This window comes from Hyalella azteca, unplaced genomic scaffold (genome assembly GCF_000764305.2).
Source record: "Hyalella azteca isolate HAZT.00-mixed unplaced genomic scaffold, Hazt_2.0.2 contig6145, whole genome shotgun sequence".
Taxonomy (NCBI): domain Eukaryota; kingdom Metazoa; phylum Arthropoda; class Malacostraca; order Amphipoda; family Hyalellidae; genus Hyalella; species Hyalella azteca.
Window position 1 is genome coordinate 173,289 of NW_025936313.1, and position 25,244 is coordinate 198,532.

The following is a 25,244-nucleotide window of genomic DNA, read 5'->3' on the forward strand; positions in this document are numbered from 1 at the left end:
TTGTAAATTTTGTTTAGAATGTCCAGTGGGTAACATTAGCCAATCACGCGTTAGGGTTATTTTCTGGGCATATTTGCTGTGTTAACATCTACTGGGGTAAGCCGCTAAGTTCTCCGCTAGAATTCAATTCGTACAATGTAATAAAATATTTCAGTGTAACTGTCATAACTGAATTGCTAATTGTGTACTTTGTATTCGTATGGTATTGTTATTCCATTGTGTTCAAGTCATTTTTATTCTAACGACCACACCTAAACGTACAGGTGTTGTTCGGCGCCATCCTTCTTTAACCCATCAATAAACTAAATGCATCACATTCCATCCTTCAACCTACATGATATTTACATCAACTAATTAGGGAAGAGGGACGGCCGTTGTAACTTTTAACTCAAAATCTCAACTACCAATTTAAAAACCGCCCTTTTCCTCAGGCTTTGATGATGGAGTGTTGGAAGGTGTTGGGGAACATGAAAGTACAAATATAGTAAATATAATGCCTGTTAATGCAATACTTTCTAACTGCACTGTAAACTTAATGGCCTTGCCTTTTATATGAAATATTCCCCGCCCTTTTGCTACAACATTTGGCTGCTCAGCGCGAAATAAAAAAGGAAGTTTAAGTTAATCACCCTGTAGTTGAATTAAATGAGAACTGTAGCATTAACGGCACTGATAGGTTGGGTTACACCTTATTACACCTCATACATACCTTTTCGTTTCCTATTCATCAGAATTTTCAATACCTGCGATCAATTTTAAAGTTATTCAATGAGGAGAATAAATTATTGCACACTATACATAGGCATGAATTTTTAATTTCATGTTAATTTTTCTATGCACTATAAAAATAAAAACTATCAATTATGGTCTCTGATTTACACAGTACGGAACTTAAATTGGAGTTAAAACCTAAGACTTAACTAAGAAAGACATTTTATTCGATTTTATAATTTACTAATATTTGCAATCGCTTCCTTTCACTTAAAATGCGAACCCGTCGCACTGAAGCAATATTTTAATACTGTGAACGGAGATATTCCTAAAAATATATTTAAACTGTAGATATAGTATCATATGAATAGTTAGTATGCATGTACATATCTAAATAGATAGATATACAGACGTACTTCAAATCTCGTATCTTGGTTCTGGCCTGCATTGTCACTGTGCTCGTGAATCAAGAGCACAACAATCTAAAATGACCTTCAAGATTATTATTTCAGGTTGTATCGTACGGTCAAAGAATAAACTATTAAACATCGTTTGTGGACTTACGAAGAGCGTGTGATATACATTTTAACAAGCAATGCTTCCAGTTTGTTTGCGTTTGCCTCGGCATTTACTTGTCTGATAATAAAGTTAATGTGATGTGCGTGCTCCAGCTGCTTGTTAATAAGACATGCTTAAGTAAGAATGACACCAAGCTTGATATATTAAATTCTCAATAATTGCGAATTACCACTTAGGCAATACAAATTAGTATACAAACCCTAAGACCGTCGTACTCCCAATCTGAATGTCAGTACCACTTCGCGACGTTAGCTATCAGAACAAACGCGATGATTAAGCGCGATCGAGACATCAAGTGTTTATGCTCAAGATTGCGACCCTCCAAATTTCCCATCTTGGTCATACCGAGTGGCCATGATTTGTGATATCGCCAGATCAAGTGGACACTAAATTATCGAGAAGTTATTAAGGACTACGACACAAGCGATGACTTCTCCACAGACTCTTAGCGTACAGGTGAGCTAACATCTCAATAATGTCTTACTGAGTTTGTTGAGAATTAGTACAGAAGTTTTTGAAACATACAAATTTATAACTTTTGAATCTATAAACTTCAGTGATTTTGAAGTGTACCATTTGCAAAATTGCCTCACAGTAACGTTATTTAAAATTGCAGATTTCTCAATTAATTTATGCGCAATGTTTTGAGGAAAACAACTACGACAAAAGTCAAAGAATTTTTTGATTAATGCACAGACATAAAATAGACCGTAAATTATGTCCAAGATCTCAAAGTTTTCCTTGATGCTCGTCGAATTTTGTTATCGATTATTCGAGAAAAAGTTTATCATAGCTTAATTTAATTTCAACTGCTTATTAATTTTGGCGTAAATAATTCCACGCTAAATGTCAGCGCAAAATCTTTCGCTAAAAATTGTTAGAATTCCGTCTTGTTGAGGATATTGAATAAAAAGTAATTTTTCCACCAGAACTTACCAAGGCAAAGCAGTGAAGTCCCTTTGAGGCAGTTGGAAGAAAACAAGCCAGAAGAAAGGTGAGGTTTCAAAACCGCAAGTTTAATAAAAAAAATTCATCGACTTTGGTCCCGACAGGGTCGCTAACTTTAACGTCGTTAGCAATTTTGAGCTTGACGGACGTCGTTAATTCCAAAATAGCCTGATTACTTTCAGTTCCGGGATTTTGCCACTTATTGATTCGATTGCCAATTCGACCCGCTCATTGGCAGTTCACTTTTCGATTCATTTGTTGCTCAGTTATCCCATATGCTGATATTATTATAGACTGTTATATAATTACTGATGCTAGAGTCTCGATCTACAGCTCAATAGTATTTTTGTAAAGTTTGCTTGCTGTATTGCGCCATTTGCCAGTTAACTCGCGAAATCGATTTTTATTTTATCACCCCTGCTCAAGTTTATATATATGTTCAATAATCTGTTCTAGACTAGATTTGAAGTCTATCTGTCCACTATTTGATCTAAGGGACGCAGTATTTATTTTTTAATTATGACCTCGTATTTTTATTAATTATTTTGGTTTGCTTACAGTAAGTCAATACTGATTAAATAACTTTCTCGGATCAAAATTTTTCATTCCGAATTTTCACGTATCAAAATCTCTACGTATTTGAATTTCGCACATCCAAAATTTATTGCATGATCCGTGTAAAGTTTCGCGAAGTTTATAGAAGGTTCATACAACCCCCAGCAACTCGGCAAGCATGAGGCAGTGGCAAGTGTTGGGCGTGTTGGGCGTCCTGTGTGTGGCCGCCACCATCGCGCTCAGCGTCACGCTCCCGGAGACACCCAAAGCCAATGGTGAGCAAATTGTGTGGGTGTGGTCGCATATTTCTTTCGAGAATCAAATTTATGGTCATGAAACCATAAACGTTCAGCCGTTAATGAATAAAATTCATTAGCATTCATTCTAGCATTCCGAAACAAGTTTTGAGGAAATTGTTACGAAATTAGTATTCAAACACAGCGTTGATGTCATACTTTCCAGTTCGATGTTTCAACAGCTATTAATATTTTAGGCATATAAAATAAGAGTCATAATAGTAACTTTCTTTTTCGGCCGCAGAAAAGAAAATTTATTCCACGAGACATGCAGTGGGCCCAAACCCCGGGCTTCAAGTAGCGTCAGTGCTCAAGCAGGTGAATGCATTTCGTTTGTATTTTATTGTTGCATATCATCGATATAATAAAAGTATTAATTCATTGAGCCCATAACACTGTTTGAAAATTCCGATTTGGAGGGGTGCGTTGAAAAAATATTTTGTATAGATAGAAGAAATTGTTAACCTTTTTCCATGTGCGTTTAGGTCTAGGACATTCGAATTGATGCCGTTAATTTCTGAACGAAAAACATCAACTGTGAATTAAAATTATCCTCTGAATTCTTCTCTTTCAGGACACTTGAATTCTCAGAAGCATTAAATTTCAATATTAAGTCCATGATATTCACTAATTATTGCAAAATTTCTCACGCTCTTCAGGTTGAGGATGCGAAGAAGACACTTCTTGAAGAGCCAGTCCCCCGCAGTCATCGTCAAAGTCTCGTCAAGAACAGGAAGGTTTGACGGATGATGAATATTTATATTCAAATATATAACATACAATAAAAAATTGTCCGGGAAAATAATACCTAAATACAAAAAAAATTGATCCTAATTTCAAAATCAACCCCATTAGTATGTTAGAGACTTCTGATAGATTCATAGACAACACTCATACACAAACTTAGTAAAATTTCAAAATTGATACAAAAAAGTTTTTAATTCGGATTTTGGCTAAAAATAATAGCCAAGTGAGCTATGGCCTGAATAATCTTCACAAATAATCAGATCGTAAGTAATTCCAGATATCCCTATAACAGATGAAATCGTCCCATCCATCATAAAACGTACTCGATACTTTGCTTTAGTCATGTAGTATATCATATACCCCCAACACTTTTCAACACACCCAATGAATAACAACTGTATTCAAACTGCAAACAAATATTACGTTTCATCACAAATGTGCGCTGTTCCGACGTCATGCACTCGCAAACACTTCATGAACAATGAAATATCCAAACAATAAATACCGTCTTCCGTCAACAAGCGCCCAAAACCTGGTCCCCCATCAAATCATGACCCACAGCTCTTTACTCAACTCACTTCCCTACCCGGCAGCCCCCTCGGTTTCAAAATACACACACCAACCCTGCATTCAACCCGGTGCGTTTGGAGTACGCTTAAGGATCGGCCACACTCCTACTCGGCTTTAACACCAACACAAAGGGGCCGGTTGCATCCAAGCGATAATTCCATAACGCATCCGTGTGCAGTCACCGACACCTCACAAGGCTTCTCTACACCTTTGTACCCATAACTACAATAATCACTACACTCACGCATCCCAACGTCAGTTCCCATGACACGTCTAAGTGATTTAAGCCTATCGTCTACATAATCAAACTATATTCATACATACATACTATACTTGTATTTAAAAATTAAACATTATGGATGGGAGGCGTCATATTTAAACCTCTCACTCTTCCGTGGCAGCTGAATAAAGCCTTGACGGATTCTCCCGCACCCTCTTCCGACCCCATCCCCACCAATCACCCAACATACTTCACAAAACAAATCATGCGTTTAACGTTTTTTTAACTAAACTTTTCATCAGTCATCACAATATCACAAACCATAATAGAAATTGCTTCATTTTTATTCTAATAATAAAAGTAGATTTATGTTCTGCGCCATATATTTTCCTCGTTCCCTCTTCAATAGTTCAATCTCCTCCCTCGTCTTGTTCCTAGCCTTCATCCTACCAGAATTGTTAATACTCCAGCTACTGGAATCTGTAACTTATGTTTGCAGCCTTACACGGGCGCCCTCGCAACCAAGGCCGTGAACGGGACACTGGTCTGCGAGACCCCTGAATGTTCGATGGCAGGTAATTGAGAACCCATAAACGGGCTTAGAGGTTTTTGTGAAGAAATTACTTAATTTCATACATTTTTCTGAGAAAGAGACACATTTTAAAGAAATTTTAGTCATTCAACCATTATTACATGTGTTTTTTATTATTTAGTCCGTTTACTAACACCATTTACTTCGCCATTTAATCAGTGATGTATTTTTATTGGTAAGCTGCTCTGATCAGCGCCAACATGGACGTGACAGTGAACCCATGTGACGACTTCTTTTCCTTCGCTTGCGGAGGCTTCATCAATAGCCACCCCGCTCCTCCTAAGTAGGTTGAGATTATCTACTATTATTTTTGAAAAATGTTGCACGTCGATATTAGTATTACCAACAAACTGATAATAAAACATGCATTCACAAATAGTTCAGTTTTGATGCTATGATTTTTTGATATGATTGAGCCAGAATTAGCATGGCCCAGTCAAATTTTTAAATTGAATTCTATCTAATGAATATTCCTTTCAGAAAACATTTGCTTATAATAGGAAATATATTTTACGCCTAGTTTTGAGCAGTGTTTATCAACAGAATTTGTGTCGTTCCAGTTCGGGCACATTTGACAATGCGGGTAGCCTTCTCTCAGAGCGCCTCACGCTGCTGCTGGAGACGCCAGCCGCCGCTTCCGACCCGCCCCCGCTGTTCATGCTCAGGAGGGCGTACAATGCTTGCATGGACACGGGTAAGCACCGTGTTGATGCCATCGTGATACTTAGGCTGGTAGTTAGAATGCAGCGAAGTCTGAGAGCGAGTTTTTCGCGACCATCGTGTGAAATCCTTGATCTGCCCGAAGCTCGGCCAGTCGTTCCCTCGAGCTTGTACTCTTTGTAATATGATATCCTAGCCAGACCCTTTTTCGCGGCAACTGGTCGCTTTCAGGTGGCCGAGGAATGGCCAGCGGTCGGCTATAACTAATTGGACTAGGCCGACCAGTGGCCACTTATTATTTCTCGCCTCTCATTGAATTCGCCTGCACCATGCCGCCCGTCGTGAACTGACAGTTCAGTAATTTACGGCGTCTCGTTCCCCACATACCTTCCACAACGTCTGCATTTGAGCAGTTAGTATGCGGGATTTTCCCTCCGCGTATCAGCAGGCTCGATCATAACTATTTTTTGGAAGATAATATCTACAACAAGGAGGCTGATCAAGGAATGACGAGTATACCATTCAATGGAGAATAAAAATTACAACCCGTTTACATCTTGAAATAAGTGTAAAAGTCGCAGACTTGATGAACAAAGTTGCAGACTTCATGAACAAAGTTTACTATTGTTCAAAGTATTTCTTGTTCCTGGTCACCGTTTATAAATAAATAGCTAGGTAAGCATGGAAAAATCCATATCGCTATCTCCTTTACGAGTGGAGTAACGTTCAGCCTAATTTATTAAGAAACTCTTAGGCAAGAGCCGAGCCTGTTCGTAGCCTCGCGGTTCTCAATCAGAGCCTTAAGAGGCCGGTGGAGCGGCCGCCAGGCGCGTTAATCCCTATGAGGGTTCTTAACAATGAAGGCAACCAATAACTCTCCTCCTAAATAAGATACAAGTCTGAAATTTGGAATGGTGATCTGGCTAATTATTTTCAATTAACGGAAAGTAAGATATATTATGTAAACTATGTATTATCACTTTTATCACGAACAAAAATTTTAAACCATATGAAGATCGTAAAATGAGCGAATTTTTCTAGCGCGACAACATTTTCTAACATTTTCGCGACACAAGTTAATTTAACTATTTATTCTTCATTGACCTCTACACAAAGCATTTCTGAATCATTCTTTTAGCATTAGATATTAGTCGACATTATTAGTGGTAAGTGAAAATTCCGTAGATTTAAGCAAGGCCTGACCCGGCCATTGTCGTACTGGGTGTAGGCGCAGCCTACGCTGTGGCAATAAATCTTCTGTCGTTCAAGGTAAACATTCCTTCTTTCCATCAGCTTTCAAAGCCCTTGTCTCAAGCTGCGGAGTCTTTTAAAGGGTCTAAACTAACAATGCATGTTTCCATGCATCGTCAATAATATGGAAATGTTGTTAAGAGATCGTAAATGAGCATCATGCGTTAGGATGATTACGAAGAGTTTATCGAAATAATGTTTTAAAATATTAAGAGAATGAATGCATAAACAGCACAATTTAATATAAAATTTCCCATTTGCTACCACACGAACGATTATTTTAATGAAAATTATTGAATTAAATGAGCTATAATATAGCATATTGAATTCCAAACTTTAATATTCCGAAACAATAAAGGCTTTAGTAAGAGCGGTTTTCTTTCCACTTCGATTTTTGTTGTAATGGAGTCTTCCTTCCAAATAAAAGTTAGATTGCGCTAAAATTGTTGTACAGATTACGAAGAGATAATCGTAATTATGTTTTAAAGTGTGAAGAGAATGAATGCATAAACAGCGCAATGTTATATTTAATTGTCATTTACTCCAACTTGAACGATCATGTTATTTCAAATAATTGAATTCATGTAAATTTTGTATTCCTGACAGTCGTTTCACCATAGCTTGGTTGTCGCACAGTACTTTAAAAAGGACACGGGATGCCAATTAGTCACTTGGCGTTTCAAGAGGGACCTCCCTCTTCCCGCACAATTTGGCGGCAAAGAATTCGGGGGGGAGGGGCGGGGAAAGCGATTTATTGATGAACGAATTAATTCTTAAAGTAATTATGCTGGATATTATACCTATGTGTGTGACACAATATTTACGGCATGCAGGTCTTTTATTGGCATGTGTGTACAGGGAATATATACGCATATACTCTGACATTATGGGGATGAGGGTGGAGGGTTTGTGTGTGCGTGTGTACACATCGTACAAGCTCAGTGTGTGTACTTCATGTCCCCACTCCCCTAACGTCAACCACTGCTGCACACGACTCCCCAATTTCTAGCCACGTCTGCGGCATTAGGGTGAGGGTTTCAAGCTGGAGAAGGTAGCAAGTCGTGAACAATATTCAGCCTTGCATAAATCATTCATAACAAACTTTGCATAAATCAACTTTATTAATAAATCATTAACTTAGCATAGATCATTCATAACAAAGAATGACTGGTTGTAAAAATATATGGAGCGATCTAAATGGTGATGTTGTTTATGAATTCATTGGAACATATTAAAAAAATGAAAATTCCAATTTCAATTAGTTAGCACTGCTATGTTACACTCTCCATTACTGAATAGAGAATGAAAACTACAACGAAAGCATGAATGAAAACATCTCACGAAGAAAAGAATGTTAAACAATTTGGCACAGTTCGTTAAAGAATTTTTTAGCCTTCCCAGCGAGGGAATGCGTGACTGCGTGTGTACATTTAAATGCGTTAGAGGGGGTACTTGTAAAAATCTCCCCCCAACCGCTGCCTCCTCCCCAAGTCCCCTCGCTTCCCCATAGTTGAGTTCCTCTCAAGTCTAAAGCAACCCTCCTCGCCGCATGGCGCGATTGTGACGAGATGCAAAGATTGGAAGCTGGCTTTCTACTGAATAGGCGTGAACTGCGTACTCATTTTTCCAGGAATTTGAAAGCCGACAATATTCACAACAAATTGCTTTGGGTGTCATAAAATTAAATAATGAAAGCATTCAAAGCTTTAATTTAAATAATAATTACCATGACACATTTTTGCACATTACTGTTGATGCTTCGTGACTTATATGCATTTTTATTGACATGTAATTATAGTATTTATGCTCGAGCGATCTTTACACATGCTTTTATGAAACAGCCTAAATTAACTTGGTTGTACTATCATGACACAGCATTGCCGTAAATTATGAACGCGTATTTTCAATAAAGGTTATTAGTAAGAAAACAACCAATTTGATAATAGAGTAAAATTTCGTAGAATAATTAGTAGTATGTCGCTCGCTGATTAAAAATGCCGAGAAGGGGAAGCGAAGGAGGGCAAGTGTGCAGCCAGACGTAGGATGTGGCAGACGTTAGACGGCAGAGCCTGGCCGAGAAATTTTAACCGCGTGAGGCCGTTTGGGCTCGATGCAGCGTTCACCGACCGCTCCACGGGACTCTTAAGATTGCGATTGAGAATCGCAAGCCTCAGGCAGGCTTAGCTGGATCCCTATGCGAATCTATCACTACGTTCACTACGTATGGTCATTATAACTCCGCTCGTAAATGAAATTATCAATCTGAATTTTGTCATGCTCATTCAGCTACTTATTTACAATTTCTGTACAATAACAAAAAATATATAAATTTTGTATAGCATTATTTTTTGATAGAGGATGACTTACCTAATTTTTACCTTTGAGACTTACCTAATTTTGTGAGACATAAGGAAGTAGTACTATTTATTCTCTATTGATCGGTATTAAAGACATATCTTAATCAACATCTATTTTGTAGATATTATCTAACAAAATATTTTTTAATTTCTGCTAAATCGGAGATTACACATTTTCTTTGGAAGCCGCAGTTCTCATGAAGGAATTGGGGAAAGAATGAGGGGAAACACACGTCGTAAATAACCCGCCTGTCACTCATGTGGTGAAGTGGAGCACAATGAGGAGCAAGTAATAATGGATGGCCAGCGGTCCGCCAAGGCCAATTAGTTCTAGCCGAGCGTAGGCCATTCCTCGGCCACATAAAAGCCAGCCGTAGCCCCAAAATGGGTACTGGTTCAGGTATCATATTACAAAGGCAACATGCTCGAGCGTAGCAACTTGCCGCTCTGAACACAGACAAGGATTCCACACCGTTGTCGCGAATTCTTCGCTCACAGACTTCGTCGCACTCTGACTACCACCCTTAAGAAACCGTTTTCTTTGTGTGCCAAAATTTTTGCAATGGGAAACATTTTTCGCAGTCGTGTCAGTTCTTTATCTGATCTTGGGTTTACTAGTGTTTATATATAGATTTTTTTAAAAATTAAATTCTCTTGTAAAAAGACGGCATGGACTCGTTGGGTTTGGCCCCTCTATGGGGAGCGTTGCAAGGCATCGGAGGCTGGCCCATGGTTGACCCCGCATGGGATCCTGCTTCGTACTCCACCGAAGCCTCCTTGGCTTCTCTGCGTGACCTCTTCATCACGCCTATGTTCGGCATGGCCATCTCTGCCGACGTATTCAACACCTCACACTTCATGATTTATGTTGGTATAGCTCTGATACGCTTTCATTTGTTAATTTTTTATGAAGCCATTACTTTTTTAGCAAAAAATACCGATTAAGTGTATGGCAAACACATTTTAGTAAGAGTTGCGATGAGTTTTTATTTTTCTTTATATATAGCTCACACATCAAAAATTCTTCACTTGTGTGTTAGGAAGTATTTTCTCAACAGTAATCTTATCCTACCCATTACACTTGTAAATTAGGAACAACTACAACTGTGATTAAATTAGACGGGAAAAGATAATGAAAGTCAATAATGCGTTACTGTCCTTGCCTTAGGTGGGCGAAGGTTCTCCGGGCATCAACTAGACCGTCCTCGCCAATCCGATAATTTTCTCTGGAATTTATGACGCATACAGAACTTTCATAACCGAATCTGCCAAGCAAATGAGAGACTACCTAGGCTCCAGCGTTACAGATGCAGAAATTAGTGCTGAAGTGGAAGACCTGCTTGCTTTTGAGACCACACTGGCAAAGCTCATGGTCGATGCGGGTGCCGACAATGTTACCGAAATACTTGAAAGGATGACCGTGGATCAAGTCCAAGCTGCGCTTGACTCGCAAACTCCAGGACAGGTAACAAAGTTCTAAGTGCAATAAATGTTGTATACGCAATCGTCCAAGGCGTTTACCAGATAATGCTAAAAAGCCGAAGTAGGAATCAGTTGTACGCTGTAAACAGTGTAAACAGTTTTGAATATGACTCATAATTTGAATTTCATGCTTACATTTCAAACTCATGTAGCAAAGTTTAACACTGGTAATAGGTGAACTGTCCAAAAATAGTATGAGAAATCATTTAGGTTAATTAAAAATTGAGATACGCGTTAAGTCAGATTGTCATTTTTGAAAACAAGCGATAAATTCAGGAAAAAGTACTTATGTCAATGATCCAGACGCTAGTGTGAAATGATAAGCTTCTTATTGCAATATATGCACCGCAATCTGGGAAGTATGTAAAAAAATCGGGTTCATTATAAGTTCCTGCTATGGTTTGATTGTCGCATACGCTGCATATCAACGCATGGAAGTTAAAAATAGTTCCTCAAAAAATTTACAGGCCATTCACCGGTGAATAAAGTTAACCTGTGTTAATTAAGGTTGGTTAATAAAATTAAAGGCTTAGAAATAATACAGTCGTCTGCTTCAGTGCAGTAGCAAGATGTTCTTTCCAATTTTGTTAGTTCAACTTGCTGGAATACATCCGTTTGGTGTTCGAGCCGTCTTCTGTGACCATCACAGCGGACGAAGTGATATACCTTGAGGAGGGTGTCGACTACATCTCACGATGGAGCACGCTGCTCTCAGAAACACCTACGAGAGTTCTCGGTGAGTATCAATAATTGTTATTACTACTGTCAATAAATACAAGTTTATTACATGAATAATAATATACGTTTTAAAAATTACTTTTTAGAGACAACACTTCCAAAGAATCCAGTATCTCCAATCTTACAGATGTACAATGAATTTCTCATCTAATTTTCGAAAATTAAAAAAATTTACTTTTCAATTTTTCTAATATATATAAATTTTTTTTAATATGTAATTTTTTTCAAAATTATTTATCCTGTTAATTGATTCGTGCATTGCCTCTGATTTCACATAAGTGTGCAAAATTTCAGATCTATTAGACAGTTTAAAGTGTGTCAAATATCAGTTATAAGATTTGTGGTAGCTGACAAAATATTTTTTAAATTTTTTTAATATTTAAAAAAATTTTTTTAAATTTTTTGAAATCATTTATTTTGACATTTGATTCATGCATTGTCTCTAACTTTACACAAGTGTGCAAAATTTCAGATCGATGGGATAAGTAGAAGTATGTTAAAAATTGATTATAAGATTTGTAGCAGACAGACAGACAAACAGACATACATGAAGTGAAGTTAAAGAGAAGTGTTGTAATTAACATGAGTAAAAATCTGTTTTACGTCTAAAAAACTGCCAAATAACTTCAATAACTCGTGAAAAGTCTCTTAAAAAAGTCCTAACTTTAAAAAAAAGGCTCTTAAAGTCTCTTAAAAAAAGACCTAACTAAAAAAACTGTGGGGCAGGGTGGTCCAGTGGTAGTACCAAGATTAGAGCAGAGAGATGCGGGTTCGAGCCCAGCTCTGAGAGCCCGTTTTCGTCTCATTCGGTGAATAGGTTAAGCTCAGCAGAAACTGGAGCAGTGAGTTGCGAGTTCAAGACTGTAACAAGCTGTGAATGTTATGCGATGGTAAGAATCTGCGACGGGCCTACGGCCTAACCGCTATATTATAATTATGTAATCCACAACGTCTTAATCACTTTATTTTACCCTAATACAAATAATTACATGAAAATTTATGTTCGTCCCCGTCAGCGAATTTCATGTCATGGATGTGGGTTCTTCAACTTGGAACTCAGACAACCTATGCAATGCGGAAAATCAGTAGTGACTTCGAAGAAGTCTACCTTGGAACCAGACTTGATCAGTTTCCAAGAGCTGACTTCTGCAGGCTGGAGATGAACCAGGAATTGGGCTTCGTGCTTTCCAGGGCCTACGTTGACGAGTTCTTTCCAGCTGGAGCCAAAGAAGAAGTATTGCTCAAAATTGAAATCAGATAATCGTGAACTCATGAACATTTTTGTGGCCACGTTCGATCCGTACTTATTAATTCTTCATGATAGAATATATAGGATTCAAGTTCTAAACGTATTGACATTTGGATACTGATCTTGCAGATTTATAGAACAATCTGAACCTCGACACATAATCGCTAACAGCGCTGGTCTGCCTTTATCAGAACGAGCAGCTAGTCGAAGACGTCCGTTCTTCTTTCAATGCTCTGTTCGACGAGAACACATGGCTCACTCCAGAGGACCTCGTCACAGCCAGAGAGAAGCTACAGGCAGTCGAAAGTTTCGTCGCCTACCCCGAATGGATTATGGACGATGCAACCTTCACGGCAGCCTATGAAGGGGTAAGCTGTGTCTGGAAATTCTTTTTAATTTCATATTCTTGTCATGAATTTCTCAAGAATTACGTAAACAATCTTTTCCATAAGTAATTTGTTACTGCCACTGATGTATTTTGGCAAATGATTAATGATTCTAAACTAATATCAAATTTTACGTATCAAAAATTTATTTCATCATTATTAGGCGAAAATTTTACATCGTGAATCTGATACGCGATATTATTACAAAATATTGCTGCATAGGGTACTTCTGATAATGTCGTGTAATAATACTAACCCCTATTTCTGGAATTATACACTTTTGTTTCCCCATTGAAAGTTGGAGATCGCCGCTAACGATCAGTTCGGTAATCTCGTGCGCATTGGACAATATATGGAGCTTTACGAATGCGAAATCTTCAGGACTGAACCGCAAACAAAGTTAGTGCATGTTTTTTAGTAAAAGATGTAAGAAAAAAATTCTGATTATGAATAAAAATACATTTGTCAACTCAACGATTTGTCATATAATTTCATGTTGCAAATCACAATTTCATATGTTGTATTATGTAGAAGTCAAATGAAGAAAAAAATTGTTATACGTTTGCGATTCCAATTTCGGATAGACTGTAATCGTGCAGAATTAACGTTAATAAACAACGTTTATTTTAACAATTAATTAGCAAAACATGTTTGGCAAGGCGTTGAAATATGCTCCACTGCCATTAGTTGATTCAATACAAAGCATATAACCAGCATAAATCTAATTTATCCCACGCAACAGATTCATATTGCCTCCTACGGTGGTCAACGCCTTCTACGATCCGACGACCAACTCTATAAGTATGTATGAGTATGATTGAAAACTTGACTTTCTCATGAGTTTGTGTGAGAGGCTTCACATTCACGCATACTGCTAAGTATTCTTATTTCAATGATGTTTTTGTATGATCGGAAATTTTTTGCAGGATTTTTATTCAAAACTTAAATCTATATACGTAGAACCCTCTGAACAACTCGTGGTTTAGAACCATCTGAACTATACTAAGTGTAGTTTTGAACCCTCTGAACAACTCAGTATAGTTTAGTACCCTCTGGACAACTAAGTGTAGTTTATTTATAACCCTGTGAACAACTCCAGTTTAGAACCCTCTGCAAAACTCTTTGTAGTTTAGAACCAAATTATAAATTCAACGGCAATATAATTTATGTCACAAATCACATATGCAAAGACTACTGTTGAGTAAATGAACATCACTATGAATTTCTCCGAGCTCCTTAGTAAAATGATGTACGTAAATAATATTCAAAATTTCATTAAATTGTTAACTCCGCAGGTCTTCAAACATATATTAATAACTAATATTAAATAAGTTATGAATAAGGAAATAATTTTTTTGAACTTATCACGGTCTATCACAAAACTCTTGCACCACACAGCGATCTTGGCGGGTATCCTGCAGATTCCGTTCTACCAACACAACTCCCTTGCCGCCCTCAACTACGGGGGCATCGGCATGGTCATCGGCCACGAGCTTACACACGGCTTCGATAATTCAGGTGCATTTGAAGGCGATGTTTAAGAGTCAAGCAACGCATACATTACTTCACAGAAGGAGCTGAGTACGTTATGTTGAAAGCACTTTGAATAAGAGCGATGACACCTATTGTACAGATTCTGAGTAGAAGATATCGATCGTAAATTGCGAGAAATTAAATTCTCACCCGTTTAGAAATCTTCTTAAAGCATCTTCTGCAGATGAATGGTTTATGGTTTCCGTTATCTAATGCATGTATCCTTTCTTTGCAGGAAGAAATTATGACAAGGACGGAAACCTGGCGCTGTGGTGGAGTCAGGAGTCCATACAGGCTTTCAACGAGCGCGCCCAGTGCTTCGTCGACCAGTACGATGCCTTCCACCCTCCTGAGGTGGCCGACCCCACAGTCATGGTCAGAGCAAACCTTCTCACGATGGAATTTATTTTTAAATAAGTCAAAGCCACTCAATAGCTTTCCGTACTCATCAAAAATTAGAAACATAGATTTTTAAATGATAAAATTGAGAAATTTATGCGCCTTCATGCCGCATCCTAATTATTTCACTGCAATATGAGATTCGGTACCATGGGATAGAATAGAGCGTATTTTCGAACACAGGTTGATGGGCAACAAACCCTTGGAGAGAACATAGCCGACAACGGTGGAATTCGCGAGGCGTTCCTCGCCTACCAGCGCTACGTGGACCGCAACGGCGTCGAGCCCGCGTTGCCCGGCCTCGACGAGTTTACCTCAGAACAGCTCTTCTACCTCGGAAATGCAAACGTAAAGAAATAACTCAAGTTTGGTCGTAAATAAATAGGTAAAGAGTCTTCGACCTAGCCTACGCAGAAACTACGAAGCAATTCAAGTTTCGCCGTATGAATGAACAGTTAAAGATTCATCAACCTACCCATCAAAGACATTGCGAATTACGAAAAAATTATTCATATCCGACATAACATTATTGTTATGAAAAAACACACACTAAATATTAAAAGCCTTTGTGGCTTCTTTTGAGTTTATTTCATTGCCCCTCGCTCTTGACGGTGATTTCGCGATTTAAAAATGAGTCATTTGCAGAAATTTTGATTTTATTCACAGTTATGGTGCGAGAGCAGGACTGAATCCAGCATCTTGAGTCAGCTGGACAGCGACCCACACTCGCCCGGTCGATTCAGAATCCTCGGACCGCTCAGCAACGATGCAGAATTTTCCAGAGTCTGGCAATGCCCCGCAGGCTCCAATATGAACCGCGGAGACCAAAGCTGCGTGCTGTGGTGAATATATCAATGAAGAATGGTCGTGATTCAGCAATAATATAAGTACCGACAAATCATCTCAACATTTTTTCTGCTGTAATTTTTTACAATCGCTTGGTCAAAAATATTAAAAGATCTTCCATTGAGCCGTGCATTTATTAAACTTATTTTCATTCTGCCTTAGAAGTACAGTTAGTATGATATTTCAGTAGCAAAACATCTACATTAATAACTTTTATTGTAAATTGTTCGATGAAGTCGCGTAATAGTCTGTTAAATATAAAAATAAAATTATTTTCATGAACTTTATTACATTTTTTTGCGCATTAAAAAATTGAGATCTCGTCGTCATTTTATTGCTACCTTCATCAATTTTATTTCGTATATCAATGAGAAGAAAGCAAAAATAAAAAGATTCCGTCTGATACCGAGAATTTTTATCTTTCTCTCCAACTTGGAGGAATAGAGGCCGGAGGTCGAACTTGAATAAATATGGAACTTTTACTCAAGATTTATGTCTCGCAGGATAAAGTCGAACATTTTGTGTCATTTGTAAGCATACGACATTGGCTTACAATAGAGCGGGTAAGGCATCCCATGTTATTATGGATGCGTTCTGTAGCATATAAATATTTGCACGGATACCGTCTATCAAGAAGCATAATGACGAGGAAAGGAGAATTAAATTTTAAACGCAGGTCAATGATCGTGTGACCCTTAATGCGGAAATGGTCAGATGGAAATGTCAGATGTGACCCTTAATGCGGAAATGGTCGGATTTAGTTTGGATTTTTGAGAAATATTTGAATTCTACTACAGAAGAGAACATATAATTTAATTTCACGAAACCTGGGAGCCTAAGACAAAATATTTCGGTTATCTGGGCTCTGTTTGTTAGTGCTTCTCTCAATTGATATATACATGTATGTGACACGAGGACAAGAACCCGATGAACGAAGGTACGAAGTCTATAAATGGGATGGGTACTTTAGTAATGCCCCCTCAGTATCAAATAAACGCGCCGCGATGTAACTCGCGTTGGAATTACTCCGACCTAACGGTCGGCGTCAAGCCTTTTACCACTAATATAACTCTCATGTATAACCACCCCATATTAAGATAAGTTCTCTAGATAGATGGTGTCTTATTTATCTCTCACGAAATCAGTCAACGAATAGTTTTCTAACTTGGAGGCGCATAAATGGGCATCAGGGACATTAAAGTCGCTGACTTACACAGTAAGGAAACTTAAATTGTAGTTAAAACCAAAGACATTATTAAAAGAGGACATTTCATTCGATTCTATAATTTACTAATAATAATTACAATCGCTTCATATCACTTAAAATGCAAAAAAGTTGCAATAGAGGAATCTCTAAATACTGTGAGCGGATATATTCTTCGATATATGTTAAAACCATAAATACAGTATCATATGAATAGTCAGTATGCATGTACATATCTAAATAGTTTTATTTATTAGCTTCTTGTTAGTTTTTTCAATAAGTAGTACTAAATTCTTCGTAGGTGTTGGAAGATTGAAAATTAAATTTTTAATATTTTTAATAATATTGAATATTTTTAATATTGAACGACGTTTCGAATGTACAACATTCATTTTCAAGTTAAAGACGCATTGAGTAACGAAATTTGGGTTGACATATGTACGAAATCAAGTAAATTGGATACCATTCAAATAATGCTAAAATTTCGTTAATGTGATACTACAGGAAGATTTTACAAGCGCAAAAAACTACTCGGGAAATCAATCTCAAAGTTCTGACGAAGCCGGTGGTTCGAAGGTTGATAGCTGGATTCCTCTCCTTAATGATGAGGGCCTCAGCTATCGCCACTAGTATAGGATCGGGGCACCGCATAACGATACTGGTGCATTCTTCCAATATCGGGCGAGTGATGGTCTCGTTAATGTGGGCCTCCTTCAAGTGATTCCTTGGTCCTCCGGACTGAAGGTGGCAGGTGAGACGTCGGCTTAGAGTCGTGGTAGTGAGCCCGATGTAGTCCATATTAGGAAGAAGTCTACAACCTTCTTTATTGCAAGAAAATTGCAAGAACTTGCTTAGGAGAAGGAATTCTGCCAGCCTACACTAATATCTAAATAGATACACAGATGTACTTCAAATCTCGTATCTTGATAATGATCTGCATTGTCGCTGTGCTCGTGAATAAAGAGTACAACAATCAAAAACGACCTTCAAGATTATTATTTCACACTCTATCGTATGGTTAAAGTTAACTCTAATGAAGCGTTTGCGGTCTTACGAAGAGCGTGTGATGTACATTTTGATAAGCAATGCTTCCCAGCTTATTTGCGGTTACCGTGGCATTTATTTACCTGATAATAATAAAGTGTGCACGCTCCAGCTGCTTGCTAATAGTAATAAGACATGCTTAACTAAGAATGACACCAAGCTTGATAAATCAAACTTCCAATAAATGCAAAATAACTTTAGGGCAATACGAATTAGTATACAAACCCCAAGACCGTCGTGCCTGAATGACAATCTGAATGTCAGCACCATTTCGCGACGTTAGCTATCAAAACGAAGATAGGGACGCTCGAGACATCAAGTGTTTATGCTCGAGATTATTTGGGACCCTACAAATTTCCCATCTTGGTAATACAGAGTGGCCATGATTTGTGATATCGCCAGATCAAGTGGACACTAAATTATCGAGAATTTATTAAGGACTACGACATATGTGATGATTTCTCCACAGACTCTTTGCGTACAGGTGAGCTAGCATCTCAATAATGTCTTACTGAGTTTGTTGAGTATAAATACTGACATTTTTTAAACATATACAAAGATATAACATATTAATTTGTAAACTTCAGTGATTACAAAGTGTAATATTTTAGAAATTGCATCGCTGCAACTTTTTATAAATTTGCTTTTTAAAAATTAATTTACGCGTAATCTATTAACGAAAACGACTTCGACAATAGTCAACAAATTTTTCGATTAATTAAATTAGTAGATACTAGCAAAGCGCGTCTATCTTCACAATTTACGCAAACGGATTAAATCACAGATTACCCACAATCTTCTCTCGTATCTTGACAATAAAAAACTTGAGCACTGTCCCCAATCGAAACATTACCAAGCGCTCACAATATTTGCTAATCACCGTCAGTAAAGTTTTGGAAGCTTTTCGTAACAAAAACCTAGAGCGAGTTTCACGATGGAAGATTCTTCCTTGTAATATGTAATTGATTTAAATTTTTGAAATACTTCCAAGAACCTTGAGTGCTCATTTTTATTAAGCGACACAAAGCTATAAGGTACTTTATACTTTTCATTACTTAGTTCTTTAAACTTCGCAGAAGGCGTATCGCAAGCAATGCAATCACTGTGAATATTCTACATATCGATGAAAGGTAACTCGAATAGAGTTAATAAATTTGATTTCGTTCTAATGGTTAGGCTTGGTAATATATTATAGTTCTGGGATAAGTAAATTGAACTACAGTTATTAAGTCCTCCACGGCTGTAAAAAATATCAGCAGAGTTTTGATCTTTCTCCGTGGCAATATCATCAAAAATGAACAAATTTTTCTTCCCTGGCTCTATGTCACTTGGATCAGGTACAGATGCAGTTCGTATGGGGGGCAGGGGGACTACGGGGGGCAGGCCAGCTGGAGTGGAGGGGCGGCGAGTGGAGGCAGTATTCATAACGTATTCGATTGCTAATTTTTGTTTGCGTCTTTCAGGTTAGTTTCAAGATATTCAACAATATTGCCATTGCCATCGGAAAATAGATCAATGATTTGAGATTTATTATATCCCTTATCGCGAGCATTTCTCAACAACTTATATTCAGGCTGAAGAGTTGACTTGCTATATAGGTAAAGGTTGCTAAAATCAATAAAGTTCTTCATACGCAACATCAGTAGCAATGACGTTTTTCCGCTGTTTAATCTTAATCTTAATAGAAACCTCAAACTTGGCGAGGGAAATGCAAAATGGTTCATCTGCTTATTTAATATGCTCAGTAATTTTTTTAATATCTTAAGGTATAATATATTCAAGTCTCCTATTGTTTTATCGTATTCACAAGCAGATGTCGCTTGCGTTCAGTTCATGATTATAATAATATGCTCAGTAGCTTTTTGTATATTCTAAGGTATAATATAGTTAAGTCTCCTATCGTTTGATCATGTTCACAAGCAGATATCGCCTGTGTTCAGTTTAAGATTATAGTAATATGCTCAGTAAATATATTTCATATCATATGGTATAATATAGTTAAGTCTCCTATCGTTTGATCGTGTCCACAAGAAGATATCGCTTGTGTTCAGTTGAAGATTATAGTAATATGCTAATTTAATTTTTGCATATTCTACGGCATAATGTAATTTAAGTCTACTATCGTTTGATCCTATTCACAAGCCGCTGTCGCTTATGTTCAGTTTAAGCTTAAGTATACTTAAAGGTATAATATATCTAAGTATCTTATCGTTTGCTCGTGTTCATAAACAGATATCACTTGTGTTCAGTTTATGCTTATAGTAATATGCTCAGTAAATTTTTGATTATTCTATGATATAATTTATATTAGTCTACTATCGTTTGATCGTGTTCACAAGCAGATATGGCTTGTTTTGAGTTTAGGATAATATTATTATGCTCAGTGACTTTCCTATCTTCTAAGTAAAGAATACTAGGTTGGTTCCTTTGGTTCAAGGTTCGCGGGATACAGTATTGGAATGACGGGTTCGAGGTTAAGTACTTATGTACCGTTTCTGAAATAATTTTAAAATTCTGTAAGGAACGCATTTAAATAACGACTTATTTCATATTCCAATATAAGTGAATCATGAAACATTTATAAACAAAATACTAATCAATTCTTACCAAATCACTAGAGCTATGGCATAAATAAATCTCAGGTGACAGACAACTCGTAAACGAGTTTGCGAATATTAGAAAGCTTGTATTCTAGAGTGGTCGGCCTAAAGAAATGATGATGCTTTAACATTCTAAGATAAATAGTTTAATTGTGTTCAGTTTAATATATTTAAGTCTCTTATCACTTGGCTGTGTTCACAAGCAGATATCGCTTATGTTCAATTTAAGATTATAGTAATATGCTCAGTAAATTTTTTTCATATCCTAAGGAATAATATATTCAAGTCTTCTATGTTTGGTCGTGTTCACGAGCAGATATCGCTTGTGTTCAGTTTAATATTGTAGTAATATGTTCAGTAAATTTGTTTAATATCCTAAGCTATAATATTGTTAAGTCTCCTATCGTTTGGTCGAATTCACAAGCAGACGTCGCTTGTGTTCAGTTTAAGATTATAGTAATATGTTCAGTAATTTTCAAATCTTAAGGTATAATATATTCAAGTCTCCTATCGTTTCATCGTATGTACAAGCAGATGTCGCTTGTGTTCAGTTCAAGATAATAATAATATGCTCAGTAACTTTTTGTGTATTCTATGGTGTAATATAGTTAAGTCACCTATCGTTTGATCGTGTTCACAAGCAGATATCGCTTGTGTTCAGTTTAAGATTATAGTAATATGCTCAGTAAATATTTTTCATATCCTATGGTATAATATAGTTAAGTCTCCTATCCTTTGATCGTGTCCACAAGAAGATATCGCTTGTGTTCAGTTTAAGATTACAGTAATATGCTCAGTAAATATTTTTCATATTATAAGGTATAATTTATTGATGCCTCCTATCGTTTGGTCGTGTTCACAAGCAGATATCGCTTGTGTTCTGTTGAAGATTATAGTAATATGCTTATTAAATTTCTGCATATTCTACGGTATAATGTAATTTAAGTCTACTATCGTTTGATCCTGTTCACAAGCAGATGTTGCATATGTTCAGTTTAAGCTTAAGTATACTTTAAGTTTAAGGTATAATATATCTAAGTATCCTATCGTTTGCTCGTGTTCAAAAACAGATATCACTTGTGTTCAGTTTAAGCTTATAGTAAAATGCTCAGTAAATTTTTGAATATTCTATGATATAATATATATTAGTCTACTATCGTTTGATCGTGTTCACAAGCAGATATGGCTTGTGTTGAGATTAGGATAATATTATTATGCTCTGTAACTTTCCTATCTTCTAAGTAAAGAATTCTGGGTTGGTTCCTTTGGTTCAAGTTTCGTGGGATACAGTATTGGTATGACAGTTTCGAGGTTAAGTACTTATGTACCAGTTTCTGAAATAATTTCAAAAATTCTATAAGGAACACATTCAAATAACGACTTAATTCATATTCCAATTATAAGAAAATCATGAATCATTAAAACAAATTACTAGTGAGTTCTCACCAAATCACTAGAGCTATGGCATAAATAAATCTCAGGTGACAGACGACTCGTAAACGAGTTTGCGAATACAAGAAAGTTCGTGTTCTAGAGTGGTCGGCCTAAGGAAATGAGATGCTTCAACATTCTAAGATATAATGTATTTAAGACTCTTATCATTTGATTGTGTTCACATGTAGATATCGCTTGTGTTCAATTTTATATTATAGTAATATGCTCAGTAAATTTTTTCCATATCCTAAGGTATAATATATATAAATCTCCTATCGTTTGATCGTATTCACAAGCAGATATCGCTTGAGTTCAGTTTTAGATTATAGTAATATGCTCAGTAAATTTTTTAACATCCTAAGCTATAATATAGTTAAGTCTTCTATCGTTAGATCGTGTTCACGAGCGGATATCGCTTGTGTTCAGTTTAAGATTATATCAATAGGCTCAGCAGCATTTTGTATATTCTAAGGTATAATATATTTGAGTTCCCTATCGTTTGATTGTGTTCAGTTTCAGATTATAGTAATATGATCAGCAAATTTTTTTATATCCTATGGTATAATATATTTAAGTATCCTATCGTTCGATCGTGTTCACAAGAAGACATCGCTTGTGTTCAGTCTAAGATTAAAGTAATATGCTCAGTAAATATTTTTCATATCGTAAGGTATAATATATTTTAGTGTTCGTAGGAGTGGTTTATCGCGAAAGCAGGTCATGAATTTGCTGAAATCATAGGAAATATACGCTCTCCAAGTCTACATAAACCAATAAAACAATGATTTCACCATAAGAAGAGTCAAAGTAACAAAGATCGATGATCAATGGCAGGAAGATTTCGTTGACGTGCAGAAGTATACAGATAAAGGTAAAAAAGAACATTCTAACTGTGATTGATATCTTTAGTAAATATGATTGGGCAGTTCTTATACGAATAAAGACTGACGAAGAGATTAAAATCTATTTCCAAAATCTTTTCCTAGAACGAATTCCCTCTAAAATTCTAACAGACAAAGGCCTGGAATTCACTAACATGCCAACAAAAGAGTTATTCGAGGAGTTTGAAATTCAATGGTTTGAAACTTAAAATGAAATTAAAGCTCAAGTTATTGAGATATTTAATTTAACCGAACTCTTAAAAGGAAAATGTAGAAATATATTACTTATGCCAAGACCAAAAAGTGGCTACATATTTTTCAAGATTTAGTTGAAAATTATATCAGTTATGAAAGTTCAATAAAAATGACTCCTCGTGAAGCTGCAATATAACAGAGCAATACAATGGTCTATGCAAATTTATTCCCTCAGATAGAGATCGTTGTGAGAAAGCCTAAATTCAACATTGGTGATCGTGTCAGAATTAGTAGAAAACGGAGGACATTCAATAAAGGCTTCTTCCTAATATCACTCGTGAGTTATTTATCATCTAAACTATTATAGACGAGACCAGTAACATATAGGATGAGAGATATTGACGGTGAAAAAGTAATAGGTAGTTTTTCTAAGAAAAATTTTAAAAATATATCAGCGGCGTTTATGAAATTGAAAAAATTTTGAAAAAGAGTGAAAGAAAATTGTTAGTCAAATGGAAGGGATATGATATCGACTTAAAAAATCACACATAAAGTTAAAAAAGAACAGACATTGAGTTCAAGTTGTTTAAAATATTTTTCTTATTAAAATGTCATTAATTGATATAAACGGAAACAGATTAAATACAAATAATAAACAAGGTTAGCTCTGAGAGATGCTCCAAGAGAAGTATTTTCAATCAAACCTGCTGAAAGATTGGCGTTAACGTACCTCCCGACTCAAAAGGACTCGACTAAAAAAAGAACTAGTTGGTTCACTAGCTAAAAAAAATTTTAAGTTACGCATTCAAATCTGGTTCTAAATATGACAAAGCTTACGGCATGAAATTTGATGGAGAAAATGTCATGTTAGTAGATACAAATATCAGCATCCAAGGTAATGATTTAGAGATTGGTAATATAATTTTTGAAGGAATTGTTGGATTATGGGAGCTGTTAACTAAGCAAATGCCAGGAAAGTATGATGAAAGAGATTTTGCAAATTATTTTAGAATTGTGAGACAGATTAAGCCTCATCTCAAGCCAGATGGGATAATAAAGGCAACTAGAGGGGAAAAATACTACAAATTCATCAAACCACTCAATAAAGCGATGCAGAAGTCTGATAATTTAATATTAAATATTATTAATTAATTAAATAGTCTGATAAAGTAAATAATTATGATGTCTTAATGCAATAATTGTAAACTACAGTGTAATTAATGGGTCGTATCTCAATGGTGATTTACAAAATATCTTGTATACATTTTCCCCAAAGTTCCCCGGGATATAAAATTGTGGATAATCCTAGTCAACTAATTTATTTAGCCGTAGTTCAACCTTCAATTTATAATATCCGAATATGGTTACCAGATCAAAATTGGGATCTCTTGAACACCGGTGGTGAAAAAATAACAGTGCGATTGCACTTGAGATCGAGAAATTTCAACAATCTTTAGAAAAATTACTTATAAAATGAATAACTTACGATGAAATCAAACTATTAAAATTGATGAATCAATTCCAAAAATTGAAACTCTAAAAAGAGCCTCAAACTGAAACTGATTTGAATAAATAACAAAAATATTATTAAGAATCGGGATTTAGTTTCTGCAATCATCAGAAAGTTGTGTATACGTCGGAGGAGCTTTAACGAAAGAAGATGGTAGCAATTAAAATTTCAAATATGATGAAATATCAATTATTAATAATGGTCTGATGTATTTATTCGATCGAGTATCTTATATAATAGGAAATTAGGAAATTGAG

The 25,244-nt window shown here is 36.3% G+C and overlaps 1 protein-coding gene across 1 annotated transcript; it reads left to right on the forward strand.

Annotated features, from left to right (window-relative positions):
- The first annotated feature begins 1,675 nt into the window (after positions 1–1,675).
- LOC108673182 (neprilysin-1) lies at positions 1,676–16,437 on the forward strand. Its single transcript, XM_047880757.1, has 19 exons — positions 1,676–1,746; positions 2,220–2,284; positions 2,959–3,068; positions 3,334–3,407; positions 3,749–3,826; positions 5,126–5,201; positions 5,399–5,501; positions 5,779–5,912; positions 10,151–10,353; positions 10,685–10,951; positions 11,560–11,704; positions 12,723–12,940; positions 13,147–13,323; positions 13,640–13,740; positions 14,069–14,142; positions 14,740–14,859; positions 15,110–15,249; positions 15,457–15,621; positions 15,940–16,437. Exons 1-19 carry the CDS (start codon positions 1,717–1,719, stop codon positions 16,117–16,119), a joined length of 2,460 nt encoding a protein of 819 aa, XP_047736713.1. The 5' UTR covers positions 1,676–1,716; the 3' UTR covers positions 16,120–16,437.
- Positions 16,438–25,244: the final 8,807 nt, after the last annotated feature.